We start from the raw sequence: 22,429 nt of genomic DNA, 5'->3' as shown, positions 1-22,429 counted from the left end.
GGGCCCCAAAGAAGGAAGGCGGGAAAAAGGCGCGAAGAATGGAGCTCTCCTTCTTCCTGCCTTCCTTCTTTGGGGCCCAGCAGGAGAGTGCCGAAAACCGCGGCATCGAGCAGGAGCCGGTTGACAGCTGCGAGCGGGAGCCCCAGGACGGAAGTACTGGCAGCACCCCGCCCAGCTGGAGCTTGGTGGCACACCTGGCCATGTCGCGGCACACCGGTTGGGAAACGCTGGTTTAAAATGATTTACAAACATATTCAGGTTAAATTGTTTCAAGTTTAATAGAGAGGAACAAGATGTACTTTAAAAATCATGAGATATCCAAGCATAATATGTTTTGCTGGATAATTTATGCTTCATACTCTTATTCTATTCTCCTTAGTCCTAGTGGCAGATTATAGATGCATGGTATGTTGTAACTACCCTTGCATAACTATGTTTAAAATGAACTATTCTCAGTGTAAAACCTGGAATGATTTCAATAAGCATTTTACAACATAATATCCGATCAAAGTGCAATGTAGAGCAATATTGTCCTGCTGTTATGTTATGACTGTTCTGCACGACAGTAACCCTCTGCAAAAATTAAAAAAAATATATCTAAGGAGAGGAATAGCAGAAAAATAATTTTCTATCAATTATTTGTGTTTCCTATAGCCTAGAGGGGTTTTAGAATTCTTGCCACATGGCTGAGAAACTGAATACAGTACTTTGTGTTTTAATAGGAGTTTTTTTATAGGGGACCATCATGTATAAAAACATCAGGAAGATATTAATGCATATGTAGATTATAGGGTGTGGGTGAAATCTAGATTGCCTCTGTCAACAAAAGGATTTCATCAGAGGAAACGAAGAAAACCCAAAACTTGCAAGTCCTTCCACAGCAAATTAGACAGGATAGGAGAGAACAAGTCCAAACCCACTTTTCCTGGAGGAAACTTTTGCTTTTATAGTTGTCTTTGTTAGTTAATCCATTGTTTCTCTGTATGGGATTAGGTATAAGTGGCCAAGTTGGTGCTGGCATATCCATATAGATCAGGGGTGGGTTCCACTTACCTTCCCTACTGGCTTGCACCGTGATGGAATTGCGCTCCCATCCCATCGCATATTTGCCAGCTGTGATGACCAGAAAACCAGTTTCAGGGGCATGGACAGCGGGACATCCCTGAGAGTTTGGCAAATTTCTGCCACCAATACGGGCAAACTGGTCTGAACCAGCAGCATCCCACCACTGATGTAGGTAGTCCTCAACTTACAACAGTTCATTTAGCGTCCAACATTGCAATGACACTGGAAGAAATGACTTATGACCATTTTCCACACTTATGACCTGCAGCATGCCCATGGTCACATGATTAAAATTCATACTTACGACAGTTGCAGTGTCCCAGGGCCATGTGTTTTGCAACCAACTGACGAGTGAAACCAAATTCTCTTAACCACGTTACTAATTTAACAACTGCAGTGATTCACTTAACAACCAAGGCAAAAAAAGATCACAAAACGGGACAAAATTTATTTAACAAATATTTCACTTAGCGACAGAAATGCTGTGCTCAATAGTGATCATAAATTGAGGACTACCTGTAGAGTGAGGCAATAAGACTGTCATTAAGTGACATAGCAGTGAAGCTAATAACCCGCTGTTCGGAAGGCTAAGAGTTCAATCCTAGGCAGTGGCAGATGTTTCTCCCCGTGTGAGATTCCATGGTAGCCTGAGTTCATCTCCACACACTCCAGGTATCAGAGAGCGGGTGGGGAATCCAGGGCTCAGGAATCTTGGTGGGGGGTTTTCTTTGAATATTTTTCTTTGCCGGCTTCCCTTACCTACATTGTTGATGTGAATGAATCATTTTCTTTGCCAGCTTCCCTTACCTACATTGTTGACGTGAATGAATCATTGTTGATTCATTTGGGTTTTACAGAATTCAAGTCATCTCCTGAGTGTGTATTTAGTCATGCCTTTTATGCAGCATTATATTAAGAAAGTAAACAGAATGGATAGTGTTGCAATAATAAATAAAAGGGTAATGCAAATTGATTTGCTCAGTTTTGACAAACAGAAGAACAGGTCAATCCAGTGTTCTTTTTTTAAATATGACAACCTTATATTTTACAAGCTCTTTTTTTTACCACGTTCCTCAATTCCATCCAAATGTAGTCTTTTTTGCTGATAATTCTGTTAAATTATATTGTATTGCAAGCTTATATTAACTTAATTAAAATTAGCATGGATTAATGAAAAAAGGGTGTTTGTATTTAAATATTAATTATATTGAAACATGGATATGTTTTTAATAATTAAATAATATATAAATCATTTAAAAATGTTTGCTGCTAAATGTTGTACTTAAATCATTGTATCCAACAGTACTGCAATGGAGTAGTGATAAAAGTAATTATTATTACTTTTGGAATAATTGGTACCAAGTTTTGTTAAAGTATTTCACAGCAGCTAAACAATGTCTGTCAGCATAGTTTTGAAAGTCAAACCTACTGAATACCTAAGAGCAGCAGTTAATAGACTTACAATTTTTTTTAAGTGTTCATTGCAGGCTATGAGACTATAGAAAATAACATTTATTAACTTAAAACCTACACCTTGATGTAACTGTTACAACAATATATAAATAGCACAATGCTCACACTTACAGCAGCTGAGGATGGGGCTGTGGTTGAGCCCAAGAGATGTGTTCAGGTGAATTAAAGAAGGTCATATTAACAAGTCATTAAAATGCTACACTTTAGTTTGACAATACAGTACAGTGATACCTTGTCTTACAAACTTAATTGGTTCCTGGATGAGGTTCTTAAGGTGAAAAGTTTGTAAGACGAAACAATGTTTCCCATAGGAATCAATGGAAAAGCGATTAATGCATGCAAGCCCAAAATTCACCCCCTTTGCCAGCCGAAGTGCCTGTTTTTGTGCTGCTGGGATTCCCCTGAGGCTCCCCTCCATTGGAAACCCCACCTCCAGATTTCCATTGCCAGCGAAGCGCCCATTTTTGCGCTGCTGGGATTCTCCTGCAGCATCACAAAAACACGGAAGTCCAGAGGTGGGGTTTCCCATGGAGGGGAGCCTCAGGGGAATCCCAGCAGCACAAAAACGGGCGCTTCCCTGGCAACGGAAGTCCGGAGGCGGGGCATCCCAGCGGTGGTGGTGGGTTTGTAAGGTGAAAATAGTTTGTAAGAAGAGGCAAAAAAATCTTAAATCTCAGGTTTGTATTTCAAAAAGTTTGTATGACGAGGCGTTTGTAAGACGAGGCATCACTGTATATAGGACTTCAGATCACATGACAAATCCAGGATTTGGCATATGGCCCCTATTTGGAACAGTGCAAATACTGTCGTTACTAAAATAAGATTAGAATATGTGGGTTTTTTTCTCCAAGGGTTGGTTTTTAAATTTCATATTTATAAAGGATTATGCGGTCACTTAGGTTTTAGAAAGTATGGATGTACTTAGTCTAATTCAAGTTAAACCAATGGCATATGCAGATGGTGTCAAAAGTGTTCTGATGGTGGCCATACCCATCTCATTAAAACTCTGTGACCTGTGACATGATTTATGTAAAAAGGGGTTGAGTTGTGATCACATGGTACCATGTTTTTTTTAATCCAGTGTTGCTGTCTCTGAATTAAATTTTTGATCCTTCTTCAAGTAGGGGTAAAATTTTAAAAAGAAAGAAACACAACCACTTAATTCATTATTTCTCTCTACAAAATAATAATAGTATTTAATAGTATATGTATGTATCTGGGAAACTTTCAGTTACATCATTCAGCACACAGTTATTAATCTAAGGTTTATAAATTTAATTTGGAGGCGATAAGACCCTCATTCATGCCTCAGAGTCCAATCAATAGGAAAGGATGCATTTCACTTTAAGGGGAGAGAAATGGAAGAGCTTTTATTATTCAGATGAAATTATTCAGTACAATTCAAGATGGTGCCATTTGGTCTTGAAATATTTTGAGCGCCTGATGATATGAATGTAGATGACAACTTTTCAAAATGCAGGTAGGGAGTTGTGTATGAGAAGCTGTTCTATACAATGCATTTCAGGTCCTGCATTTCACTGAAAAAAGCAACATAAGCACTAGTATCACTTTCAACATATTTTTTCAAGGAAAGCAAGACAGGCCTAATATGGTAAGATAAAGATTTTTAGAAACAGCTTCTTTCTCATTTGGAAAAGAAATAATTCTTTTATGTCTTAACCTTCCCTAATTCCCTAAATTGAGTAAGCTGGCATTCATCAAGTTTATTCAAACCATAGCTTCTTTATTTTAACCAATACCTCTCCAACCTTTGATTGAAGGATATTTGTTTCCCTCAAAGGAGGAACAAATTGCCCCAATTTATCAAAGGCAACCTGTTTACAAAATTTTCTATATTTCTCTTTATTCCATCTTATTTGACTGTATGCCAAATAGGAAATAATTATCATAACACTATGATTTCAGAAGATCTGAATTATTTAAAAAGTAAATACTTTAGAGCACTAATAAATATTAATATGGTGGTTCTCCTTATTCATATTTGAAGTTTTGCTTTGGGAATTGTTGCTACTAGTTTCTAAGTTGCAATGTAATGTATGTATTTGTTGAAAAAGAATTGTGGTGTTAGAAAGTGTATGAGGAAATAGATTCATTTTATAAAAAGTAGTGAACTGGATAAAGTTGTTATTTGACTTACAATAGTTTTTGAAAAAATAATTCGACAAGCTATTTTTGTCAAATAACATTACAGTGTTCCCTCGATTTTCACGGGAGATGCGTGCCGAGACCACCCGCGAAAGTCGAATTTCCACGAAGTAGAGATGCGGAAGTAAATACACCATTTTTGGCTATGGACAGTATCACAAGCCATCCCTTAACACTTTAAACCCCTAAATTACCATTTCCCATTCCCTTAACAACCATTTACTCACCATTATTACTGGTATTCACCATTGAATAAGACACTTAGTGATCCTGATATTTATAAACATAATTATTTATTAACAGTAATTATTTTTTTTGTTATTTATTTGCAAAAATTATTAGTTTGGCAATGACATATGACATCATCAGGCGGGAAAAACTATGGTATAGAAAAAAACCTGCGAAGTATTTTTTAATTAATATTTTTTGAAAAACCGTGGTATAGGCTATTCGCGAAGTTTGAACCAGCGAAAATCGAGGGAACACTGTACTTTACTTCTAACAGAAAGCAGAAATCATATGAGAACTCAGCTGAGGACAAAGTGTGTGTGTGTGTGTGTGTGTGTGTGTACTCAACATAGACACATAGTACCTGCATCTGCTTTCATCTTTAAGTGAAGATATTGAAATTAGTACTTTCTTCTTAGAGTTTGAGATACCTGCTTATTATTCATTAATTATAATAATTGATTAATTATAATTCATGGATTCATGAATTATAATTCGTGGATTCACGAATTATAATCGATGATCTATTATTTAGTACAATGATAATTCAAATAAAATAAGGACCAAATTGTGAAAAATCAAGTTGCATTATAATTTTCTTAAAATTTATAGACAAACATGCACATATGTGTACATGCAGATACATGGATTTGATTGTCAATTGATCCTCAATAGTTATCTTTCAGTGTGACTATTTATACTAACCATTTTAATATTAATTCTTCTATTCTCATTACTTTCAGTTTAGAGCCAAAATCCAACCTGCATTTATATCACAAAATTTAAAATTTAAGCAAGGTTTAACTAATTAAATGTTTCTTCTTAGGCTGTGAAATTGAAATCCTTGGAGTTCGACCTAAATATTGTATACCATATGAAAATGTTCCAACGGATGCCAATTTCTCCAATGCTGTAAATAATGCCATTGAGTCTTTAAGGTAAAATCATCAAACCATTTTAATTATTTCCTTAACAGAAAAATGAAAATTTATCATATTCTTGTATCAATTTGATAATAGCATAACATCTATTACATTTTCCATATAGTATTGTTTGGTGGTAGAAGAAAAAATTAATTCAAATAATGTAAGAAATCTTCATGGTGGAATTTTTCGTGTTATGTTTACTTGACAAAGTCACTGTTCTTGTGAACCTTATTTTTACTATAATATACCCAGCCAACATACAAACATTGGGAAGCAGAGGTGTAGTTCGATCCAGTATGAGATGCATATGAACCAGTAGTGGAATTCAATTTTGTTTTACTACTGGTTCTGTGAGTGTGGCTTGGTGGGTGTGACAGGAGAAGGATACTGTAAAATCCCCATTTCCTCCCAATCAGCTGGGACTCGGGAGGCAGAGAATAGATGGGGGAGTGGTATTTACCGGTTTCCAAGAACTACTAAAAAATTTTGCTATTGGTTTTCCAGAACTAGTCAGAACCTGCTGAATCCCATCTTTGGTATGAACAATAATAAAGTACAACAAGGAGATTGAAAATTATATAATGTCAGACCAAATTACATATCATATAACTCATGTTGAATCTGGCTGGTTTTATTTTGAATAAATAACAGCGGTACACTTAAATTGAAAACATGCTTCCAGCCTAAAAATGGACATCATGCTGAAAATCTCTCTTGCAGGATTTGCTTTCAGACACTCTATTTCCAGTTGCAAGGCTCACTTTTAAGGTGAATAGAGAGGGATAATTTTAAGTCAAAATTGACAGAATCTTTAGTCAGGATAGGCAGCCTCAAATTCTTGACATCCAAACAGTGACTTAAAAATTAAGCAGCTAAATTTACATGGAGTTTGATCTAATAAACAAAAATCAAGGTATTTGTATTGTGCTATTGATTTGCTTAATGAGACCATTGCCTTATTTTACCTAGAGTCCTATTCTAAATGCAAGATTTGTTCAAACTTTGTGGGAACTGAAACATTTTAGTCCATTTTTTAACCTAGCATTTCACCTCAAAAAAAGTGAGTTCAAGAGTTAGATTGACTCACAAATGTTGTATAATATTGTTAATTTATTGCCTGATACTTGCAAATAAATGTTTCTCAATGCCATTAGAAAAAGTGGCAAAAGACAATTAATATTGCATATATTGCTTTACTTAATACTTTTAAGAAAAGATAATACAGAATGTAATAGTCATGTTTTCTTTAAGCCCAGAACTATTAACATATATCTCTGGAAACATTTTCTTATATACTACTTTGATACTGATAGAATAGTGGCATTTTAGATATTGTTTGTTCTATTTTTGGAGATCAGAGATATAATCAGACAGGAACTTACCTTACTTGAAATTAAAGGTTGACTAGAGGCAACCTGGAGAAACCATCCTCCATGTCCACGTTGCCTTTTAAACTTTTATTCATTGAGACAATATACTGAAGTTTTAAAAGTTTCCCTATACCATTTTTTGACATTTGCATACTTTGAATTTGTCTTGCACATATTCCTCCATGAACCAAATAGGCAATAAGGAATGATAAAACAATACAGATAAAGAAATTGGTGCAAAAGAAGATGTTTTAGTAATATGCTACAGCTTTTTCATTCCTTAAACCTTTCAGAAAGTAGATGATATCCATGATTGGCGATCTAATCATGAATTTACCATAGCTTTGCAGATCTGACTTTGATAAAGACTTAATTTAAATATTAAAGTAATGTCACAAGAGTGTGATTAGATCTTGAAGATGGGGAGTGGAAGTAACTTCATGAAGCAGGTTCTTCCTACCCAGTTCAGATTCATCTGAACATCAGAAAATTGTCTAAGTAATGCCTTACCAACAGGTACTTGCACAATCAGGCACTTTGAAAAATCCATGAAAAGTTTAAAATACTTTAGAGGAAACACTTACCTCCAAAATGCTTAAATTATAATTGCCCCAGAAGCGAAGTAAAGACGCTGAGACATATTGTGGATTAAATAAAGGGTCATTTTATCAAATTAACATAAATTTAAATAACATAACTTTAAATATGTAAATTTAAATATTTAAATTCAACTATAACTAAGGACCTGCAGAGGCCAAAACTGACGGGCGGAAATTCCTGCCAGAAACTTCCTTGGCAACATTGGGCAAAACTCCTTGCTGAACCAGGTGAAGGTAGCCACCTTCACCTGAATCCAGGCCACGCCCCTTTGTCATGTGTGAGGAGCTCACCCTCCAATCCCCCAAAGGAAATTGGATCCGGTGATTCCCATGGACATCCTCTCTCCAATCCCCGACGTTGTTCTAACCTCTACTTCCTGGAGAGAGGCGGTCCATCACCCTTTAAAAGGATGCCCAAAGTACCATGCGCAGTCGCTTCTACCGTCCATTTCCGCCCCTAACCTGCCAAACCCCAGTGACCAAAGGGAGGCCTAGTCTGAAATCTATGTACGCCGCACCCCCTAACCATTCCATCCATACCGTCAGTGTGGAATAGGTGAAAAAACGGCTGCCTCTAAAGGGGAGGCCGCAAAAAATTCCTATTCGGCCCCGAAGCGACCTCCTAAGGACACACTGTTGATAGCGGAGGGTGGGCGGGTGTTTGCTTCTCGGGGCATCCAGGCAAGGAGGAGGTCCTGTTCGGATCGCCCTTAAATAGGGCGATCAAGGACCTCTCCTTGCTCCCAGAAGGCAGCGCACCTACCTGGCGCGCTGCCAAAAGCCGAGCTTCCAGTTTCGCCGGAAACCGGAAGTTCAGGGCTCCGTGGAGCCGCCAGCAGCGGCCCCCTGCTCCTGGGGCAATTTCAGCAGGCGGTTTATGCCGCCGGTCGGGCATTTCTTGGCAACCTCCTTCAGAAGAGCCGAAGTTCTATTGCTTCTGTAGGACAACTGATTCATCAGAGCTGATTTAAAAGAATCACTCATAGAAATAACAATGGCAATTAACTAATGAAGAAGTGGGGAAGAAGCTGTGTGGTAAGAGCTGGGATGTTCGCCTAGGGCAGTGATGGGGAACCTTTTTTTCCTCAGGTGCCGAAAGAGCGTGTGTGCACGCTATTGTGCATGCACGAGTGCCCATACCTATAATTCAATGCCTGTAGAGGGCGAAAACAGCTTCCCCCCACCCCTCTGGAGACCAGAAATGGCCTGTTTCCCAACTTCTGGTCGGCCCAGTAGACTCGTGTTTCGCCCTCATCAGGCTCCAAAGGCTTCCCTGGAGCTGGAGGAGGGTATAAAGGGCCTCCCCTATCCCCTCCCCTACCCCCCTGGAATATCTCTGGAAGACAAAATTGTCCTCCGAGAACCTCTATGCATGTCAAAAATCAGCTAGCCGGCACACACATGCACATTGGAGCTGAGGTAGGGCAACAGCTTTCGTGCCAGCAGATATGGCTCCACATGCCACCTGTGGCACCTGTGGCATATGTTTGCCAACCCTGACCTAGGGTTATTTAAGACTATAAATAAAACAAGAAGAATTAAAAGGATAAGGGATATCCTCTTCTCGTAGAAAACATGCCAAGAAAGCAGGGGGGGAAATCAGATCAGATTGAAAAGGCACTCTAGAAGTAAGTTTACGTTACATTTAATTCTTTGATGGTTATGTTCCTATTACAGCAATGGTACAGCAGATATGGCAGCCATATACTATGAACGGATTGATGTGGAAGGTCATCGCTTTGGCCCTTCATCTTCTCAGAGGAAGAAAGCTGTACTAGCAGTGGATAATGTTTTACTCAGGATGTCTAAGCTTATCAAGGTTTCTGTCACTGTGAAGCTATAATATCCTTTTAAAATGTTTTTATTTACTCTCTTCAATTTTTTCATTTGCAATTATTCAGTAAATACTACTTCATGGGTTACTTACTGCTTCTATTCTGAATATTAAGGAACATGCATATTCCAAAATGCTACATTCAGCTTTGGGAATTGTTCCAAACCAGTGAATCTCCATTTGATCCTAGTCACAGAATGTTTTTAATGAAAATTTGATTTTGGGAAAGGCCTTCATATTTGTTTAAAAATTATGGAAGCACAAGCTATATACACTCCTTCAGAACCACATGCTATACAACTTATAATGTGTATGCAAAGGCAGGCTAAGGATGGTGAGACCCATATTTTGCTAGAAACCCAAAATGGATAGGGCATCCATTAGCCCCAAAAAGCTAACTTGAGAAAGCTGAAATGGAACATGCCAAAAATGTATTAATAAAGTGAAGGCTATCTGCTTGCATGTATGACTTTTTTCATGTTAAAAGATCCTACATAAAGATTCCCAAGTTTCCAGAATCACAAATTTTGTGTCCAACATCTCTGTTGCCTGGAAATGCTTAACTAGAGGACATGATATAATGGTCTTAATTCTTATTAATTCTTCTTAAATATCAAGGTGAGATTAGTGGTAAATAAATCTAATTAACTAATAATAAGTTTAATCAAAGGTGCTGTCAAACAAAATTATGCATTAGGAATATAATCCTTATATTTTGTCAATTGAGTAGGACTGAGCTAAAATTTTGCTTTAGATTTAGGAAGCAAAATTCCTTCCAAAGCATTCCTCCGACTCCCCTGGTTTCATTCCTTTGATTTCAGATATTTAGATGACATTTTTTTAAAATGAACAGGCTTCTAAAATCTGTCATTGTAGCTGCCCTTCTATGCATTTTCGCCTAACAGCAGCATGGCAACTATTAGTGAAATTGTTAGTTGGAAAGGGGTGGTGGTGTAAATGGTCTTCTTTTCATGCTGTAACTATTTTTAAAACTTTCTTATTAACAGGACAAGAATTTGCAGAATGATTTAAATGTTGTTCTCTTTTCTGATCATGGGATGACTGATATTGACTGGATGGATAAAGTGATTGAACTGAAAAACTGCATCAACATGACTGATATTGTTGAAGTCAAGGATCGGGGGCCAGTTGTAAGCCTCTGGCCACAGAAAGGCAAAGAAAATGAGGCAAGAACAGTAACTGTTGTTTTTCTTAATGCAGTTTGGGCTATTTGTTGATGTGCTTAATATACCAAGTTGTCTTGATAGATTTATGCATTCACAAACAGTCCAGTATTTTCTGCAAAAGACAGGAACGTGGAAAGAACGGCAGGAACCTTCATTTTCATATTTTCCACGTTAATGATAGAGAGGAGTGTCTTCTTCCTTATCTTCATAGGAATATACTGTCTATATTATATTTATCTGGAAGGAAGAATCTCTGAATTTAAGATGACCTTGATAAGAGAAGGGTAATTGGGCAAATTCTTGCATTGCTAAGATTTCCCTGAGGCTCCCCTCTTCCCCCCCCTTCCAAACTGCATGGGGAAAATGAGCAGAGTGGGGGGGACAAAAATGGGAGGGAAAGACTCATGGAGCTCAAGAGAGGAGAAAGGTGTGGGGGAGATGAGCAGAGTGGGGGGGACAAAAATGGGAGGGAAAGATTCACGGAGCTCAAGAGAAGAGAAAGTTATGAGGGAGATGAGTGGCAGGGGGCAAAAACAGGAGGCAAAGACTCACTTATCTCAAGAGAGGCTCTTTTCACCTTGCTTCGTTGGGACTGCCACCTCTTGCCACCTCTTGCTGACCCTCCCCCCACTCCGTTCACCTCAGCTTTGTCTACCTGTCACTTTTTTTTTTTAAAGCCTTAATGTTTTGGATTATCCTAATGGGCTTGCATGCAATATTCGCTTTTCCATTGATTCCTATGGGAAACATTGTTTCATCTTAAGAACTTTTCACCTTACGAACCTTGTCCCAGAACCAATTAAGTTCGTAAGACGAGGTATTACTGTATATTCATTCATAGGCAGGGCTGATGATTAGTGTCCCCAGGCCTGTCGGCACAGGTGCATCTTCAAATTCTTACGGAAGGCGAGGCCTGCGGCAGTCACCTCCACCTATTGAACTATCAAAGCATTTCCTCACTAAGCTGCAGGTTCAAACCTAGTGGATAAGATGGTGTGTGTTATAGGTTACAACAATCTCCCTTTCGTTTATGACAATCTTATTATTCATAAATTAAGCTAAGAATGTTCTTTAAATTTCCTTCTTTCTGCGTCATCTTCTTTTAATAGTTATTTCTTTTAATAATTTGCATCATAGTTTTTCTCACATTTACTTCTTTTAATCACAACACCTATGCATAAAATGAGTAGTGCAAGCAAGAAAAAAGTTCATCAGTATTCACAAGAATATTTAAAACGTAGCTTCATACTTGCTATCCATGATAAACGGTCACCTTTCTGCCTCTTATGTCAACAATGCTTGACCAACAAATCAATGAAATGAGGTCGTCTTGAAGCATATTTGAAGATGAAATATAGTGTCCATGTAAATTCAGATTTAAATTACTTCAAGTCTTTAAATGAGAAGTTAGAAGAAAGATCATAAACTGTTACTATCCATCATACTCTTGAGGCTAATTATCAAATTTCTTTACTCATTGCTAAATCTGGGGGGGGGGGGAATTTTACTATAGGGGAAGATTTAATTAAACTATCAATATCAGCATTTCTTAAAACAGTTCTAGAAAAAGATGGCAAAGATGTAAAAGCCATGCCACTCAGTAACAATACTATTAGAAGAATAATAGATGAAATGAGTGAAGATATTGAAATACAACTTGTTGAAAAGCTGAAATCAAGAAAATTCTCAGTACAAACTCTGAGAGACAATGAAGCCGTATTGCTAGCCTATGCAAGATATATTGATAAAGGTGAATTTGCTGAAGAAATGTTATTCTGTAAATCATTAGAGACCACAATAACTACTATTGATATTTTATTTGTTTGTTTGTTTGTTTGTTTTGTCAAGTACGTATTGGAGGTATGTAAAGATATAATAATATTCATATACATTATATATATTATTATATACAGTGGTACCTCATCTTACGAACGCCTCTTCTAACAAACTTTTCAAGATACGAACCCGGTGTTTAACATTTTTTTGCCTCTTCTTCCGAACTATTTTCACCTTACGAACCCAAGCAGCTGCTGCTGGGATAAAGCGGTTTCTTTCCCTCCCCTTTTTTGAAGAAAGAAAAGGGAGGGGCAGCTTGGAGGAGTAAAGGTTTCGCATGCTTGCAAAGGCACTGAAACTGTCTTTTTAAGAAAGAAAAGGGAGGGGCAGCTTGGAGGAGTAATGATTTCATATGCTTGCAAAGGCACTGAAACGGTGTCTTTTTAAGAAAGAAAAGGGAGGGGCGCCCCCCTTGCCTTTCTTCCTTCCCACTCACCCTTTAGCCTAGCCTTGCTTCTTCCACCCGCCCCCTTTAGCTGCTCCTCCCTGCCCTCTGTTCACCTCCCTTCTAAAGTTTGGGATTTTCCTGAAGGATTTGCACTCATTATTTGCTTTTACATTGATTCCTATGGGAAACATTGTTTCATCTTACGAACTTTTCACCTTAGAAACCTCCTCCTGGAACCAATTAAGTTTGTATGATGAGGTACCACTGTATTATATATATTATTTTTTTAAAATAAAAAGAAACATTTGACATATTATTTATATACATGATACTAGTAAAAAAATAAAAGAAACATTAGGACAGGGGACAGAAGGCACTCTGGTGCACTTATGCACACCCCTTACTGACCTCTTAGGAATCGGGAGAGGTCAACAGTGGATAATCTAAGAGTAAAGTTTTGAGAGTTAGGAGATGATACTACAGAGTCTGGTTGTGAGTTCCATGCATCAACTACTCTGTTACTAAAGTCGTATTCCCTGCAGTCAAGTTTGGAGCAGTTTACATTAAGTTTGTATCTGTTGTGTGCTCGTGTGTTGTTGTGGTTGAAGTAGTTATTGACAGGAAGCATATGATTGTATGGGCTATGCTTAGAACGTGTTTAAGGTGATGTAGTTCTAAGCTTTCTAAACCTAGGATTGTAAGTCTAGTTTCGTATGGTATTCGGTTGCAAGTGGAGGGCACTTCTAGTAAAGTATCTCTGGACATTTTCATAATCAGCTAAAAAAATACTGAGATGTCAATAATATATCAATGGAAAACATAACATACTGCGTTGCAGATGGTGCTCCTGTTATAATGGGCAAGAGAAATGGCTGCCTAAAATTGATGAAAAATAAAAATCCCAAAATGCTTCTTGTGTTATTCATAGTGTCCAAAAATATTTCTCTTGTTCTTCATGAGATACTAAAATCAGTTACAAAATGTATCAATGTTATCAAAGCTAATGTCAAATGTGAGCGTCTCTTCAAGCAATTTTGTGAAGATCAAAATGCAGACCACGTGAGACTTGTGCTTCACATTGAAGTAAGGTGGCTCTCAAGAGAAAATGGTTTGAAAAGATTCATGGAACTATTTGATGTTCTTAGTGACTTCTAAAGTGACAAGCACCTGCCAATCATCTATGGTAAAGCATTTGAGTATTTTAGCAGATACCTTTGAAAATAATAATAATAATAATTTATTAGATTTGTATGCCTGAAACTGAATATGTTGAATAGAAAACTTCAAGGAACAAATAAAACTCTTATTGATGCAAAGGTGAAGATATTTGGTTTCATTACATTTATAGAGATGCGTCAAAAATATATTTCTGACAAAAAATTGTCATGTTTCATTGGCTAAAAATATGTGCGGTGACTGATGCTGCTGTACTTGTCGTTGTGGATCATATTAAAATTTTGGCCTCTGATTTGAAATAAAAATTTTCTGACTTAAATAAATTGATTTTCCAACATGGGTAGTGCAGCCAGTGTTGGTGGATCTATCTGATGTTTCAATGCAATACCAAGAACTCTCAGAAATACAAAATGACGAGCGACTTAAAACATCATTCAATATAAAAGAAGGGACGACATCGCTTTGTGATGAGATAGAAACTAAATTCAAACTACTTTGCAAGAAAATACAGTTGTTACTGTTCCCATCTTTATATTTAGCTTTAGTGGCTTTAGCGCTGTAAATGCTTTGCTACTGAAGAAAAGAAATCGACTGGATATCACTGAATCAAGAGATTTGAGAATGAAGCTGACTAAATAGGAGCCTAATATAAAATCTCTCTGAAGCACAAGGATCTCACTAACTTAAGTAAACTAAAGTTTCCATCCTACAACGTTTTCCCAGGAGTAAACCGAGTACCACACGGTGGGCGTGGCTTATGCATTTTGTTTCAACATCCTTCAGTGCAAACTGGATGCTCTGGGGTGGAGCTCCAAATTTTGCTACCTGAACTGCGTTCCTGACCGTTCCCGTAGGAGCCCATCACTGAGATAATGGTTAATGTGTTGTAAATATGATCTTAAGGTGAACTCAAGTTGTAGTTTGAATTTGTTAGGTACCTTTATTTTCATATTTATTTGTTTGTTTGTTTGTTGTTCGTTTGTTCATTTGTTCGCTCGTTTGTTTTGTTCACTTATTCACTCTGTTCGTTCGTTCATTTTGTTCATTGGTTCGTTTGTTTTCACTTGTTTGTTTGTTAGCTTGTTTGCTCGTGTGTTTGTTCAATTTTTTGATTGGTTCATTTTGTTTGTTTGTTTGTTGTTTGTTTGTTTGTTGTTTGTGCATTCGCTCGTTCATTTTGTTCGATCGTTCGTTTGTTTTGTTTGCTTGTTCGTTTGTTCATTCGTTTGGTTTGTTCATTTGTTTTTGTTCATTTGTTTGTTCGTTAGCTCATTTACTCATTCATTTGTTTGGTCGCTTGATTTGTTTGTTGTTTGTGTGTTTGCCCGTTAGTTTAGTTCATTCGTTCATTTTGTTTAATTCATTTTTCGTATTAATTAAAGTTTATCGATTTTTCATCGTTCATTTTGTTTGTTTTTTGTTTGTTTGATTTCTATGACACCCTTTTCCTAGGACTTTAATAAAAAGTTTTCATTAAAATTATAGTATATTTATGCATTTCAATTCAATGTTTTGTACTTCTTCAGTCTTTCATTCGTTGATTTTTCTCTTTCATGGATGCCATGTTCTTTGGAATCTTGTTTAAACCAAGTCTTTTAGACTTCCTCGGTGTGAGTAGGAGTTCACTTTTTTTTGTATTAGTTAAAGTTTATCGATTTTTCATTTTTTTTAAAAAGCCAAAATCATAAGTAACAGTAAGTTTAATACATACATCTGTTTTGGAAGACTTTGTGCTAGAAGAAAATCAAACTTCCTACCCGCTAATATCTGCCTTATTATTGTTAGGAATTTTTCCTGATATACTGCAAGAAGTAAAAGTAGGGGTGTTTAAAGAAAAATCTTGACGAGTGGTTTGATTTTCAGTATGATCATTCATACTGAATGATGTATGTGGAATAATTCTGTACACTGAAAGCAATTTCACTGCTTTTATTCCTTTGCAGATATATAACAAACTGAAAAATGTGCCACATATGACTGTTTATAAGAAAGAGGATATCCCTGATAGATTTTATTATAAAAAAGGAAAATTTGTTTCTCCGTTGACATTGGTAGCTGAGGAAAGATGGTTCATAGCAGAGGTAAGTGCTTCCTACAACTGATTCTTATCGATTGGGATTCTCCTTGAACAATTTAAAACAGCAGCCCCCAACATTTTGGGCACCAGGGACCGATTCTATGGGGAAAGGGTTTTCTGCGGATTGGTGGGGACATGGTTTTGAATTTGCTACCTGCATCCCGTGAATGGGGCTTCGAAACAGAATAGTTATTGAGACTATTGACATATTGTATAATTTGTTGGTCAAAGTGCTCTGTTATCAAGTAAATGTGCGCATATTGATCAGATATTGTCTCCTACTTTCTAAAAATATGTCTTGATATGCAGAATTGTTTCTTCTAGTGAATATAAGATATATATAATTTTACCTACAGCCAAGTTCATGCAGCCATTCCACTGATAGCAAAAATTACCTTTACTTTTACAGCAATGCTGAATGTTTCAAGAGCAATGCCAACAAATAAATCACTAACTAATAATTCAATCAGTCAGTGATTACTTACAATTTATAGTTTGGTAAACTGGAGCTAATAATATCATAAATTAATCTTGGGTGTTCTTTCTTAATTTTCTCAGCTTCTATTTGTGCTGCAGTTTTAAAACAATGGTAATTGCAATGGCCTTGGAAGTAATGGGAGAAGGAGGTCCTGTTAGGGTCACTCATTAAGATTGAAATTAAAGCTAATCCCTAAAGGGGATGGAAGCAATGAAAACCTCCTCCCCCAAGACAACTTACATAGGGGCAGGATCTTTGATTTTTCCATTGCGATTTTTTCCATTTTCCATTGCGTACGAATGCTGGACACCAGAGGTGGGCTGCTGCCGATTTGGACCAGTTCTATAGAACCGGTAGTGGGAATCTTCCCCTGTTCACCGAACTGGCAGTGATGGCTGATTGGCTACACCCCTGAACCAGCTCTCTCATTTTTCGCTTCTGCGCATGTGCACTGTGCAGTTTTTAGCACTGCGCATGAGGAAGTGAACCTGCAGTGACGTAAGTTAGAACCCACACTTGCTGGACACTGGGGGAAAAAACAGAGGAAAGACTTTGGATAAAAAATTTGGAAACTTTCAATGTTTCGAAGAATATCATAAACTTCATGAATCTAATGTAAAAAACCAGTTAATTTTTTGCGGGGAGGGGAAGCGAGATCAATAAAGAAAGTCTGTTTCTTTTATTGAAATGATCATCAGCAAGCATAAATTCACTTGCTTTGGACATATGATCTTCAAGCTTCACTTCATTTTTTTTTAAAGTTCTATTTATGATTTTCAACAACATAAAAGAAAGAACATCTCCATAGTCTTTTATAGATCATATCCCATTTCAAGCTTCATTTCAAACTCAAGAATAAAATCTTAATTTTCTAGAGACTCACTCCTAGTTAGGAACTGGCAGATTATATTAAGAAATAGATCAAGGTGGTCAGTGAAGGGACTGCCATTGTTGTTGCGAGTGCGCACGTGTCTGGTGTGCATGTGTGTGCGCACCCATTGGTACAAGATTTGGCTTCTGTGCATGCACAGCAAGCAAAATCTTTCATGAGGACATGCGTATGAGCGAGATTTCAGCCATTTTCCCTGATATTTTTGCTTCTGCGCATGCGCAGAAGCAAGAAATAGGTGACAATTGCCAAAATCTTGCTTTGCACAAGTGTCTTCACTCAAGATTCAGCTCGCTGTGCATGCGCAGAAGCCAAATCTCATACAGGGGTGCACGTATACATGTCAGGGGCGCGCAGCTACGTACACATCCCGAAAATCGCTACCAGAACGTAACACTTATTATTCTAGTAGCATTTGTCCATACAGTTGGCATTGGGAAGGCACAATTCAATAGCACATAGAAATGTTGGAGGCCCTCTCCTTTCAAGACTTCTTTGTTGAATTCAGTTCCAGGAAGCTAATCACCAGTGGTTTGTACATGACGAAACAGCGTCTGTCATCTTTGCTAGCATTAAGTTATTGGCGTGCCAAAGTTTAGCTGGTTTGCAAACTCTGTAGCTAAAATCCATAATTCAAATTAAATCTTTCAACAACACTAGAACTTCTGTGAGTTCAGTTACTTGTACAGTATGTCAAAGCCAAAAAATTGAATCTGTCAGTACAGGTAGTTCTGGACAGTAGTGGATTCTAAAACCTATTGCTACTGGTCGTGTTCGCGCTTGCAGTCGTGTGCGATGCTTCTGCGCATGTGCAGAAGCATCGGGGTGGGGCGAGCAGAACTGGGCCAAACCAGGAGCAACCCACTGCTGGTCCTTGACTTACAACAGTTCGTTTTAATTACCTTAAATGGCACTGAAAAAAATAACATGATCATTTTTCAAACTTACGACCATTGCAACATTTCCATAGTTACGTGATTTATATTTAGAGGCTTGACTCACATTTATGACAGTTGCAGTATCCTGGGGTCAGGTGATTTCTTTTCGAAATCTTGATTTCAAATGACAATTGAGCCCAAAATTTATGTTGCTAAATGAGAAATGTGTTAAGTGAGTTTTATGACTTTTCTTGCCACCTTTGCTAAGTGAATCATTGCAGTTGTTAAATAAGTATTTATTTATTTATTTTATTTATTTATTTATTAGACTTGTATGCTGCCCTTCTCCGAAGATTCGGAGCGGCTACATGGGTAACATGGGTAATCAGTGAATCCCATTTGCCCAATTGTCTTTGCTTGTCAGAAAGTTGCAAAACGGAAATCACATGATCTCGAGATAATGCAAATGTCATAAATATGAACCAGTTGACAAGCATCCAAATATAGATCATGGTCATAAGAAGGGTGGGCTACTGCCCAGATGGGGGGGAATGCAATGGGATAGCGAAAATGGAGCTCCACACCAGAGCAGTGTGGCTTATGCAGGACACCCTGCATTTTCTTTCCACTTTCCATGCAAATTGGGTGCTATGGGGTAGAGCTCCATTTTCGCTACCCCACTGCGTTCCCCACTGTCCAGGCAGTAGCCCACCCCGTGTATGTACACACACACACACACACACACACATGCACAGTTCTTCTAAAATTATACACACTCAACCTCATTTACTGCAATATGAAAAACATACCCAGAGCCCAGAAGGGAAAAAAAGAAAAAAAATCAACATTTTTCTACCGGTTCTGCATACCTGACCAAAATTTTTCTACCAATTCTATGTACCTTACCTGTTGTGGTTGGCTCTGGGCCACCTCCTGCAACGGGGAATTTGGATGTTGGTTTAGGAGAATCCTCAGAATCCCAGAGACTTGTCTTATTGCCAGCGTCTTCTGATAGTGAAGATTCATTGCCAAGGTCAGACGCTGGGGGAGTGGAATCAGATGGAGAGGTGGATGCAGCCAGCCCATTAGGTAATGACCTCATTAGTGAGACATCAGACTCGGAGAAGGATCAGTTGATAGATGCCCATATGTGTAGGCTCATAGCTAGAAGGGACCAACTGCGCAGGTATCATAGAAGATAAGGGAGAACAACTGTGGCTGAGGCAATTAGGTTAATGGGGTTGCTGATAAATTACGGGCATTGCAGAGTGCGCATGTGGGCGTTTATCCGTTTGGAGAAAGACCATTGTTTTGGTTTGAACTGTTTCAGGACTTACACAGACTTTTTGGATATTTCACAGTACATCTTGTGGACTCATTGAAGAAGGGGTGGCTGTGATGCTTTCACAGCTGCCTTTATCTGCTCTGTTTGTTTTTGCCTCTCGCAGCATTTCAGGACTGTTAACTGTGTGAGAGTAATTTGGCTCTGTTTAAAGTGCGTGCGTACAACACTATTTTTGGATAAACTGATTTTCTTTTTACTCTGAGATGGTTTGTGTGTTTGAATTTACATTCCTAACTCATTAGGGGGGCTCTTAGTGAAGGGCCCGGCATAACATAACCATACCCGTAGGAGCCCATCACTGTGTATACTGCAATGATTTAACCATCTTATGCCTACAATATATATTAAATAATGTTTTTTTCTCACTCTGAAGAGCAGAGAATTACTTCCATTTTGGGATAATGGCACTGGAATACGAGAAGCTTGGCAGAAAGGATGGCATGGATATGACAATGAATTCATAGATATGAGAGGGATCTTTTTTGCCTATGGACCAGGTAGGATAATTGAACATTATGATGACCATATAGTTTTCCCCCTTCCTTTCTTCCATATATCTATTGATTAGGGGTGCTTATAACTGATGGATAGATTTGGATTTTCCAGGAATGAATATTCATCAATTTCCAGATTTTATGTCTCATTTTCAAGTAATTTTATTTTTGCTTTGACAGTATAATGGCCAGACGTGTTATTAAAATTTGTTTCAGCAGTTTATTTGTTTGTTTGTTTATTTATTGGACTTCTATGCTGCCCCTCTCCAAGAACTCTGAGTTACAATCCATTAACAGATAATGAAAAAGGTCTTACTAAAAAGGAATTACTATAGACAGTAAAACAGAAAAGCATGTATCTTTCAAATTTTGAATTTTAAATTATTTAAACCTGACATTAACCCAGACAGCTCTTATTATTAGAGTCAGAGTCATGTTTTGAAGGCTAATTGTCGTCACAGATCCATTTTCACCATAAAACTCCAGTATCTTATCTTAATCAAGTCTAGAGAAAGACGTTCTGTCCTAATTGGGGTAATTGTGTCAGCTCTTTGGGTACTTAATACAAAGTACACTTTGTACTACTCACTGGGAGAGGTTCACAATTGAGCTATTTTCATACACACCTCCCTATTCCCTATTTTAATATCCCTATTCCCAGGATAGATAAGCTCCATAATGCTACAGATAACATTCCTCGCTAGCCTCTTGTTATGATGTCTTTTGGCATTTCTCTTGGCTTAAATGAGTCGTAACTTTTTTCTGTTGTACCATTCACCCCCTACCCATCCCCCAAATTAAACCATATACAACAGTGATGGTTTTCATACATGCTTATTAACTTTGGCACCAAAAGTTCATGACAGAACTCCTGAATTATGTACAACCACTGTGATATTATTATTGATGTATTTTATTATTTTATTTGAGGTTTTCTTAGCTTGCTCGGTGTCGTACATTGTCCAATCTAGTCTTAATTTTACACACATTCTGGAGACGCAGTGCATGGCAGGCAGCATGCTCAGTTTTTAAAAATAATAGATGTACTTGCAGCATTCTGGCAAGGACTGCTGGTCTAAAACGCTTCTTTGTCTTGTTTCAGATTTTAAGTCTAACTTCAGAGCTGCACCCATCAGATCAGTTGATGTGTATAATATTATGTGCAAAATTGCCGGAATCCCACCACTGCCAAACAATGGATCCTGGTCGAGAGTGGCCTGTATGTTGAAAGATAATGCCAATTTGGCCCTGGCGTTCCAATGGAGCAGCTCTGTGCTGGGACTTATTCTGTTTTTATTGTTTGTATAATAGATCTTGTAATACCAGTCTCAGTACAATGTCAGTCAGTGTGTCTAGTTTCCCTGCCCCCGCATTCACTTCAATGGCAGCATTGAAATGGAAAATACTGTTGGGAGAAAATGATATCGGTTAATTTCTGAAAATCCAGGTGCCAAATGCTTGGAGGGGTATAAAGAAACAAAAGCAAGCATGAGTTGGTTCCGATGAGCACATGTTGTCCATTACAAAAATGAAGCTATTTTCTGCCTTTCGCCATCAGCTCCAGAATTAATCCCCAGGGGGCTGAAACCAGTAATCAAGATGTACCAACTCAAAGCAGACAGACCCACTTGCTAATCACATCTTTTCCTAGCGGTTTTCTGCATTTGCAATACATTTTAATTTAGATCGGCTTTCCACAGTCAGTCACCTCCCATGATGTGATATTTCTATGCTATCTATAATTCTCTGACAGCCAATCTGGTGGACTAATTTGCCAGGGATAGTGCACATTGGAGCCAGTTGTATTGACAGCAATGGAAAAATGGACTTAAATGATGCTTTAGAAGTTCTAGATCTTGTGCCCCAAGTATGCATACATGGAAGATGACAGTCTGTAACAGATCAATAGTTCATAGTCACTGTATAAGTCCACTGGAGCCTCTTGGAACCTTTCTAGGAAGATTGGAAAACTTCTTGAGGCTGCCTGTTCCAATGGCTGATAGGTCAGGAAAGGCCTTCT

General features: G+C 37.8%; 1 protein-coding gene across 1 annotated transcript in view; it reads left to right on the top strand.

Moving 5' to 3' along the window:
- The window catches only part of ENPP6 (ectonucleotide pyrophosphatase/phosphodiesterase 6), a 30,504-nt gene extending 8,753 nt beyond the window's left edge, over positions 1-21,751 (top strand). The window contains exons 3-8 of the mRNA XM_070757508.1: positions 5,759-5,870; positions 9,505-9,646; positions 10,669-10,848; positions 16,192-16,329; positions 20,289-20,412; positions 21,512-21,751. Of these exons, the coding sequence (XP_070613609.1) occupies positions 5,759-5,870; positions 9,505-9,646; positions 10,669-10,848; positions 16,192-16,329; positions 20,289-20,412; positions 21,512-21,717 (902 nt within the window). The 3' untranslated portion in view covers positions 21,718-21,751. The remainder of the gene's footprint in view (positions 1-5,758; positions 5,871-9,504; positions 9,647-10,668; positions 10,849-16,191; positions 16,330-20,288; positions 20,413-21,511) is intronic.
- The last annotated feature ends 678 nt before the right edge of the window (positions 21,752-22,429 follow it).

The sequence above is a fragment of the Erythrolamprus reginae genome, chromosome 7 (assembly GCF_031021105.1).
Source record: "Erythrolamprus reginae isolate rEryReg1 chromosome 7, rEryReg1.hap1, whole genome shotgun sequence".
NCBI lineage: Eukaryota > Metazoa > Chordata > Lepidosauria > Squamata > Dipsadidae > Erythrolamprus > Erythrolamprus reginae.
The sequence above is the reverse complement of the archived record's forward strand: the minus strand, read 5'-3'. Positions and strand labels throughout refer to the sequence as shown.